This window comes from Parasteatoda tepidariorum, chromosome 12 (genome assembly GCF_982258835.1).
Source record: "Parasteatoda tepidariorum strain Cologne lab strain chromosome 12, Ptep-v5.0, whole genome shotgun sequence".
Lineage (NCBI taxonomy): Eukaryota > Metazoa > Arthropoda > Arachnida > Araneae > Theridiidae > Parasteatoda > Parasteatoda tepidariorum.
The window spans coordinates 25130812-25140886 of record NC_141766.1 but is presented as its reverse complement, the minus strand read 5'-3'; the positions used below and the strand labels follow the sequence as shown (position 1 = coordinate 25140886).

At 31.0% G+C, this 10075-nt stretch overlaps 1 protein-coding gene across 1 annotated transcript; it reads left to right on the top strand.

The window, feature by feature from the left end:
* Positions 1–4402: 4402 nt before the first annotated feature.
* LOC147800986 (uncharacterized) lies at positions 4403–7030 on the top strand. The gene has a single exon (XM_087155713.1). The coding sequence runs from the start codon at positions 4403–4405 to the stop codon at positions 7028–7030; it is 2628 nt and encodes an 875-aa protein (XP_087011839.1).
* The last annotated feature ends 3045 nt before the right edge of the window (positions 7031–10075 follow it).

The window sequence follows — 10075 nt, the reverse complement described above, 5'->3', positions numbered from 1 at the left end:
AGGGAAAAAAATCAAATATACTGTAATTTTTACAGTAATAATTACCGTGAAATCAGTGAATGACTCTAATTAAATAAATATTACTGTAAAAGATAAGGTACAGTATTTTGCGGTAAAATGTATTTTGCGATAAAATGGTTTTTGCGGATGATGCACCTAAAGAGCTGGTACTTTATAATGTAAGCTGTTTAAAAAATTTTTACAGTGTTTGTTAACACTCATTTTGTTTTCAGAAACTAATTTGGATACTGATCCGCTAAAAAAATACTGTTTTCATTCCACCGTTTTCAGGCAACTTTAATAACGTTTTAAACGTTTTTACATTTAAATATGATTTCAATAAGATTTTTAAGATAAAAACACTTTAAGGTTTTCCCGGTATGTCCCGGTGGTAAGTTAAGGTAAGTTCCGGTGTTGACTGGTCGTTCGAGCTTCGTTCTGACTTGTTCTGACCGACTTGTTCCGGCTTGTTCTGACCGCAATGCTGACATAGTTATTTTATAGAGTTTTTTCTTCTAAAAAAATAGAGTTTTCTGTTAAAATAACAGAGCTTTTCCATTTATATAACTGTACTCTTCTGCTAAAAACCATCCATTCGCTTTTAAATAACAATATATGTCAGTGAAATAAATGGTTTTATATTTATGCACAGTTTATTCTATAAATTTAACAGATTTTTTTAGAGTGAACATGGTTATGACATATATGTGTTGTTGTAATCAATAGGTGAAAAAAATTATTCGAAATCTATTTGAAATATGACTAAATAACTGCGTAAAAAAGGCTATAATTATGAAGAAAAGGGAATTTGAACTAAGGTACTTTTCAACATGTTTAATTTTATCTATGAAATTAATGATATTGATTAGATGTAAAGGATATACTCCAATTGTTCTTCGAAATCAACTAGCTGAGCTACTTTTTTAAATAATGCAATCTGAACATGATCTGCATTGCTTTTAACTCTTAAATGAAAAATTATGAAACAAATTTTTTCTAGTTTTTCCTCATAATTTCAAATCCGAGGTGTCATTGAACACTCAGAAATACAAATTAAATTCAACAGAATATGTCTAAATGAATTTATTTTAAAATTTCAATATATTTTGATTTCAAAATGCGTTATTGATTTACTTTATATATAAATTTTTTTAATCAGAAATTGCAGAGTATGCTTAAAAATGTATTGATACAATAAAGTAAGTATATAAATTAACATATACTTCGTTCATACATTCTTTGAAGTCAATTGTAAAAGCATTGCTTTTTATTTTTTATTGAATGTAAATTAAATGTAAAATGGTTTTTACTTATGTAAATAAAAAGAAAATTCCTGCAGTAATAGAATCATATATAGAGACCTCAATATAAAAGGTGCTCTGGAAAACAGAATTTGTATCCATCCTCGAACATCTTTGAACGAAAATTTTTCTTTTCTATTTTTATGAGGTACCAAGAAGTGTATAAACTAGAATTCTAATGTATTAATGGTTAAATTATAATATTCAATGAACGGTTATTTTCAGATTAAATGAATTTTACATATGAAAATTATACATTTTTCAAAATATCGGTGCCTCTTCACGACAATTCGTCGGCTCATGAAAGAGTATTAGCGTTAAGGATGAAATGTTTTAAAATACTTTTTAATTTACATTAATGTTTCAGAGAGAACATATGAGAGAACAAAAGCCCTCCTTCCATTAAAAGATAATTGGAAAGCCTTTGACAATATTAGTTTCGAGATAATAATATTTTTATAAAATATTTAGTTATAAATTCTAATAGAATATACTACATGTTGAAACAGATTAACTTTTAAGGCCAACAGATGGCGCTCAGACTGAACACATATAATGAATATTAATGTTTTTATTTTGTTTTAGTTTGATTTCCATAGCTTCGTTAAAGAAGATCGTTTTGTGTAATGTCCGTCCTGTCATTAAATTTGTTATTGTTAGAATTCGTTTTCTTTGAACACAAGCGAAGAAGATTTGCAGTAGCGAAGTCTGGTAAATAGACAAGATCCAGGTAGGAAATAATAATTGAACTTATTTCTATTCTATTTCTTCATGGTGCCGAAACCCGGGACTATTACTGTTTATTGCTTGTTGTTTATAAGAATTCGAAAACGAAAATGACGGACGAAACGAAATTAAAAACTAGAAGAGGCGGTTTAAGAACAAGTGCCACTAAACTCATGACTAAAATTGACGAAGCTTTAGAAAATTTGAATTTAGAATATTTAGAAGTAGCACTTGTACAGCTAAACGAAAAAGAAAAACAAATAATTGAACTAGATAAACTCATTATTGATAAAATCGAAGACTGTAAACAAATAACAGCAGAAGTTGAATCAACCGAAGAATGTAGAGATAAAATTATTCTCTATAAGTTTAAAATTGAGAAAATTCTCAAAAAGACTGCAATCGAAAAAGAAACTGTTAGCGTCGAAAGCTCAAATACAACTGTTAGTGACTTACTCCAAAATTCAGAAGCTCAAATTAAAATTAAGTTACCTAAGATTTACATTGAAAAATTTGATGGCAATCATGAAAACTTTCAAGAATTTTGGTCTCAGTTTAAGAACGCGATTCATAATAATCAAAATTTGAATAAAATCGACAAATTTACATACTTAAAAAGTTTACTGAAATCAAAAGCACAAACCGCGATACAGGGTTTGACATTGTCTGAGAAAAACTACGATATTGCAATTAATATTCTTGAAGAGCGATACGGAAAAAAAGAAATTTTGATTAGATCACATATTAATAATTTATTAAATTTGTCGCCTATTCGTAACACTTCTAACTTAATAGCGCTCCGCGAATTATACGATACGTGTGAAATTCAAATACGTAGTTTAGAATCACTTGGCATCGAACTTGAAAGTTACGGTAATTTACTTTTCCCAATTATAACTAAATTAATACCTGATAGTTTAATTTTAAATTATAATCGCGAATATAAAAACGAAACAGATTCATGGAACGTAACAAAATTGTTAGAGTATTTAAAATCCGAAATCGAAATAAGAGAAAGAACATTTTCATTTCAGAAAAAAGAGTATAATTCTTTTCAGGGTTATTCTAAAAATAGAAATGAAAGAGAATTTTCTGGTTTTGAAAATAATAAATTCCCAAAATTGAGATACGATAGGAATGTGAGTGCTGCTGCTTTAAATGTTATTAGCAATGAAACTAAATGTGTATTCTGTTCCAATGATCATAAAAATGATGAATGTAAATTAAGTGTTGCCGAAAAGAAACAATGTTTATTACGTCAAGGTAGGTGTTTTAATTGTCTAGAAAAATTTCATATTGTCAGGCGATGTGTTAAGAAACCTGCTTGTACTATTTGTAGTAAAAAACATAATGAAAACATATGCGATAAACTTTTAGAATCAAAACCCGAAGTTCCCCAAAATGAAACTATTGTGTCTTCTGTTGCAGAAAGTAAAAATTCGAGCAGTAATATTTTACTCCAAACCGCGACGGTAGTAGCCGAAAATAAAAACAAACGAGCTGAAATACGTATCTTATTTGATTTAGGTAGTCAAAAATCATTTATCGAATCGGATCTTGCTAATCAGTTAAAATTAAAAACGATAGGGAAAGAAAGTATAAAAATATATCCTTTTGGTTCGATAGAACCCCAGAAAGAAACAATAGATCGTGTTTTAGTAAATTTAAGAAATATTCATGATCCTACGAAAAAAATACAATTAGAAGCGTTAACTACCCACGCTATTAGCAATGCAGTTATTCATCGGCCAGAGAGAGAAATAAGAAATTTATGCTGCGTAAACAATTTAACACTCGCAGATGAATCACCGTGGGAACGAAGTGAAAGTTCTCCTTGTGTCAGACTACTGATTGGCGCCGACAATTATTGGAATATTATTTCTGGTAATATATGCAGAATTCCACATACTTCTCTGGTTGCAATGGATAGTCTTTTCGGATGGGTCTTGAGTGGTTCGTCTTATTTAGAAAACAAAACAAAAAGTGAAAGCGAAATAAAAATGATGAAAGTAGTCGTAGATTCTTCGCGTGAAGAAAATTCAGATTTAATTCTGCAAAATTTTTGGAAATTAGACGTATTGGGTATCGAAAACGAAAAAAGGGATTTGTCTAAAAATGATGGGGAATGTATCTTACAGGATTTTGAGAAAAATATAAAATTTCAAAACAATAGATACGTGGTAAAATTACCGTGGAATGAAAATGCTGAAAATTTAGAAAATAATTATAAAATCGCGAAATACCGCTTAGAAAGTTTAGTTAAGAGATTTGATAAAGATAAGGAATATTACGATCGGTATAGGGATGTATTATCGAAACAGATTTGCGAGGGGATAGTGGAACCCGTTGAAATAAATGAAAAGGGTGAAACGAATATGGATAGAGAATATTATATGCCTCATCATGCCGTCATACGTGATGATAAAACTACAACGAAGTTAAGAATAGTTTATGACGCTTCATCACACTCGCAAAATAAATTATCATTGAACGATTGTTTACATTCCGGACCGAATCTGAATCCCGACTCTTTAAGATTACTTTTAGATTTCCGAAGCAAATCATTCGCGTTAACTGCCGATATAGAGCAAAGTTTTTTGCAGATATTGTTAGATGAAAGAGATAGAAATGCAGTTAAATTCTTATGGTTCGAGGATAATTTTGAAAGTAAAGAGAAGTTAAAAATTAAAATTTTTCGAATGACACGCGTATTATTTGGTGCTACTCCAAGTCCATTTTTATTGGCTGCAACGCTCAAATGTCATATAAGAAAGTACGAACGTAAATATCCGTTAGCATATAGAATTTTAAATTCTAAATTGTATGTTGATGATTTGATTTTTGGATTAGATAACGAAAACCAATGTCTTTTAATTTATAAGGAAATAAAAGAAATTTTACGTGAAGGTGGATTTAATATGCGTAAATGGAAAACAAATTCGGAATCTCTTCAGATAAAACTAGATCAGTCCGAAAATTGTAACGAAAATTCAAATGAATCTTCTAAGGTGTTAGGTTACGTTTGGAATTCGAAAGATGATACGCTAAAATTAGAATGCAAGTTTGCTGAATTAAGTAACAAATTTAATCCTTTAACTAAAAGATTAATTTTAAAAATTGCATCGAAAATATTTGATCCTCTTGGATTTATTAGTCCCTTTACGCTGAGACCAAAGATTCTTCTTCAGGATATTTGGGAACAAAAATTCAAGTGGGATGATCCTCTACCATTAAATATAACGAAAGACTGGAACAAATGGTGTGATGAACTAAAAGACTCAAATAACTTTGAATTACCTAGATTTTATCTGAAAAATGCTGAAGAAAAGGGAAATTTTCAATTTCATTGTTTCGTTGACTCGAGCAAACGAGCGTACGGTGCAGTCCTATATATTCGATATACAGACCATGATGGACATTTTCGAACATCGTTAATTTGCTCTAAATCCAGAGTTGCTCCTCTTCGAAAGTTGACACTTCCGAGACTTGAATTACTCTCAGCTGTAATTGGAAGTCGATTATTTGAATATGTAAAGAAAAGCCTTTCATCTGTGACAGACTATTCCGTTCGATTCTGGACAGATTCGATGATAGTACTTCACTGGATTCGTGGAAAATCTAAAAGGCTGAAAACATTTGTCCAAAATCGTGTGACTGAAATTCGTTCAAAAACTGACACTTCTTCATGGTCGCACTGTCCTGGTGACGAAAATCCGTCAGATCTGCTAACTCGTGGTGAATCCTTAAGAAATCTGCTTGACAAAGAATTGTGGTGGAGCGGGCCACCATGGCTGATAAAAAGTGAAGATAATTGGCCTAAGGAAAATCAAGAGCTTGCAACTATCGATAATGAAGAGGTTGACACGTCAGTAGTTCTTTCAATAGATTCAGAGATGGAGAAAATTATTAATATTGAAAGATTTGGAAATTTAACGAAAATCTTACGTATCACTGCGTGGATAAGAAGATTTATCTTTAATCTTAAAAATAGAGAAAACAGAAAAACCGGAACTATTAGTTGCGAAGAATTACAATCAGCAGAAGAATATTGGATAAAGACAACTCAAGAAGAGCATTTTGGAGAAGAATTGAAGGCACTAAAAAGCGGAGAAGACATATCTTCAAAGTCAATATTGAAAAACTTTTTTATTTCGTTAGACGAAAATAACATCATTCGCTTACAGAGCAGACTTCGATTTGCTGAAATTAGTCACAACGAAGTATCTCCGATGCTACTGCCTAGTAGAAGTCACTTTACGAATCTTGTAATTCGCAGAAGTCATGAAAAGAGCAAGAGTTTCAAAAGGACTTTCAAAAGAGCAAAAATGGGGATAAATTCATTGTGGAAATTTTTAAAGGACAAAGAAATTCAGAATTATTTTGCCACCAAAAACATAGAATGGAATTTCATCGTTGAAAGAGCTGCCTGGTGGGGCGGATTTTGGGAAAGACTGATAAAATCTATAAAAATTTGCCTTAGGAAATCATTGGGAAAAACATCTTTAACGTTTCCGGAATTAGAGACCATAGTTATTGAAGTTGAAGCAATTATAAATTCCAGACCTTTGACCTTTGTCTACAGTGATATTGAGGAACCTGAGCCGCTTACACCTGGACACTTCCTCATAGGCAGAAGGCTTGTTGCTCTCCCACCTCCCACAGCTTCGACTCAATCAACTTCTAGCAAATCCAATCTAGAACAAGGATGGAAGCAAAAAAATTCCCTCTTAGAAAGAATATGGAAAAAATGGAAATCTTCGTATCTTCTAGAACTAAGAACAGCCCACCAGTTAAAGAGACAGAAAGAAAATGTTCTACCAACCAAAGACTCAACCGTCCTAGTGTACGACGAGAAACTTCCTCGACTCATGTGGAAAATGGGGATTGTCACCGGTGTCCATCCTGGACGTGATGGAAAGACTCGATCGTGCACAATTAGACTTTCTAATGGAACTAATTTAAAAAGACCAGTTCAACTACTATATCCTTGTGAACTTGGCTAAGACTCAAAAGGACCGAAAACTGTTTGTCCAATGGTCCTTTGGGGCCGGAGGATGAAACAGATTAACTTTTAAGGCCAACAGATGGCGCTCAGACTGAACACATATAATGAATATTAATGTTTTTATTTTGTTTTAGTTTGATTTCCATAGCTTCGTTAAAGAAGATCGTTTTGTGTAATGTCCGTCCTGTCATTAAATTTTTTATTGTTAGAATTCGTTTTCTTTGAACACAAGCGAAGAAGATTTGCAGTAGCGAAGTCTGGTAAATAGACAAGATCCAGGTAGGAAATAATAATTGAACTTATTTCTATTCTATTTCTTCACATGTAATACTGATTAACGAGAATCTTGTGTAGCATAATTAATTGTTTATAGTAAAAACTATTAGTTTAAAATAAAATACTGAAAAAAATATTTTTTGAAATCTACTTGATTTAAAGCTTTATTTAAAAACAAAAAACAATTCCTAAAGATAAATTTAAAATAGATCAATTCTTAAAGATAAGTTAAATAAAATTATTGTCTTAGGTGTCTATGAGAAAACAAAAAAACCTCTTTACACTAAAATATACATAAATAAAAAAAATCTGAAAGCTTTTGACTTTATAAGATTAAGGATAATAATACTTTAATAAAAGATTTTATCACAAATTTTAATAAAGTATATTGAATGTAATACTGATTAACGTAAATTATGCGTAGCTTAACAAATTATTTACAGTATAAAAGTATTATAAACTTAACAACAAACTTAAAAAGTCATATTTCTTAAAATCAAATTGATTTAAAGTTTAATTTCGGTTTCAAAATATCAATTCCTGAAGATAAATTTATTCTAGGAACCATAGCATTTATTCTTTTTGAAAGAAGTTACTTATATTTATAACCTTATTGTAAGCATAGTTATTCTGAATTTTCTTGTTAGTGTTTTAATTGTACTGCAATTTCAACCCTTACACTAAAAATATAAACTTTGTTGCTAAAACAACAGCATTTTTAACATTTAAAAAAAATTCGCGCACACCGGCTGACTTGTAATGTAACTGAGCTCCCATTAAGCAGTTATGCTTAACCAACTAGTTTCTTCGAACTAGTTAGAAAACTAACTATTCTGTAAGTGGATTTAAAGCCCGAATAAACTCCTTAAAAGCATACGTAAAATTATTTATCGCTTTAACCAATTTCTCCTCTGACTACCGTATATCTACTTATTGTCCCTTTCTCTCAAAATATAAATTATGCAGTATTTCATATTTACTATTATATTTGAAATTAAGAATATATGTCATGTAATACTTTTCTATAATTAAAGTATCTGCATACATACACAAAAAGAAGATATAATATCCGCAATTAATCAATCCATTTATTTGTTAAAATCTTATATTTTCGAATGATTACAAAACTTATTGCTATTAAATCAAGGACTTAAAAAAATGATTTATTCATTATGATATTTTCATTTCTATTATTTAGTATTAATTAAATCGTATTTTTAAGATAGATCGAGTCTTAAATTAGGAATTATATTATGCTTCAAGTTTGGTATTTCTTTTATGTACACATAAATGTAATGAGGGCATTTTAACTTTTTAGTGAAAATCAAATCAATGCATTGTTAAATGATAAGTAAATATACAAGGTGTCCCAGAATTATCGGGAAAAACTTTCAAGGTAAGTATGGGACAACAGAAGGATTCAGATTTGCATAGCATCCCATGGTCGGAAACGTCTTCGTTCGCTGCTAGGTGGTGTTTTTCACAAGATGGGTTGGACGTGGTAGACAGATTCTCTCGCCCCTACTCTCTCCTGATTTAAGCAATATAAATTTCTTTCTTTGAGATGCACTGAAAAGTTCTGCTTACGCAACACCTGCGGATTCCAAAAGAGATAGGGTTGTAAGAATTATCGGTGCTTCTACGCAAATCCAAGAAATTCCATGTGTATTTGAAGGAGTCCGCCAATCCATAATCAGACGGTGGAAACTTTGAACTTCTTTTGTGACATTTGCACGTATCATTAACCACAGAACATGTAATTTCCTTGAGCAATACGTATTTCAAATGAACTCAGTCTTTACTCTCTTTGTTCCTTTCACAGTGTGCAGAAAAAAAAAAGGTTGACCAGCATGAATATCTTTTGATCTAATAATCAGATTTCAAAGTCCTAGGACTGAAACTTAATGGTTCGAGGGGATGACCTCAAATATGCTAATTAATTAGCGCAGGTGATTATATAAGTTTCAAAATTAGACTCAAATACGTTCTTTTTCTGAATAAACACATCATTTTTTAGACAGATTATGATATCTTGCAGCTAAAATAGCGGGGGTAGCTACAATCTAGGAAGCATGGTCCCCATAGTTTGGTCAGAAAAGATCTCCAATTTTTGGACCCCGTGATGCCAATTTTACTTTTTGGGTATTTTGCTCAATCTCGAGAAATTTTAAAGCGAATTAAAGACTTTTTGTGAGCAATTATAAAATTCGTTTACCTAAAGATAATTCCATGTAAAAAATAACTTTCAGTAAATATTTATAATTTTTTTATTTCATTCAGTAATAGCCGAAATACATTTGATTTGCAAAGCATATTTTCTTTACATTAATTTAAAGTATCTAATTTTACAAGGCAAACTACAAAATTTGAGAGAAATCAATCGAATAGTTTCTGAGAAATTGATATTTTAAAGTCAATTTCTCAGGAACTATTTAACCGAATTTTTGCAGGTCAGATGTCCAAATCCGTCGAAGAAAAGGTATGTTGATTCAGAGAAAGTACGTTTTTGTGTCTAATTTCGTAACTTAAAAAACTGTCTGCATATATTAATTAGCTTATTTGAGGTCATCCTTTCGAGACACTAAGATTGAGTCCTAGAATGTGAAAATCCGATCATTAGATCAAAAGTTATTCAGGATGATCCTGTTTTGCACACTTTTCACGTCATACTACTTTTCCGACTATGGGTTTCTGTGCCTCTATCTTCCCTTAAAGTCTGTTCCAATAATCCTGCGACACTCTGTATACGAAAAAGAATGTAACAATG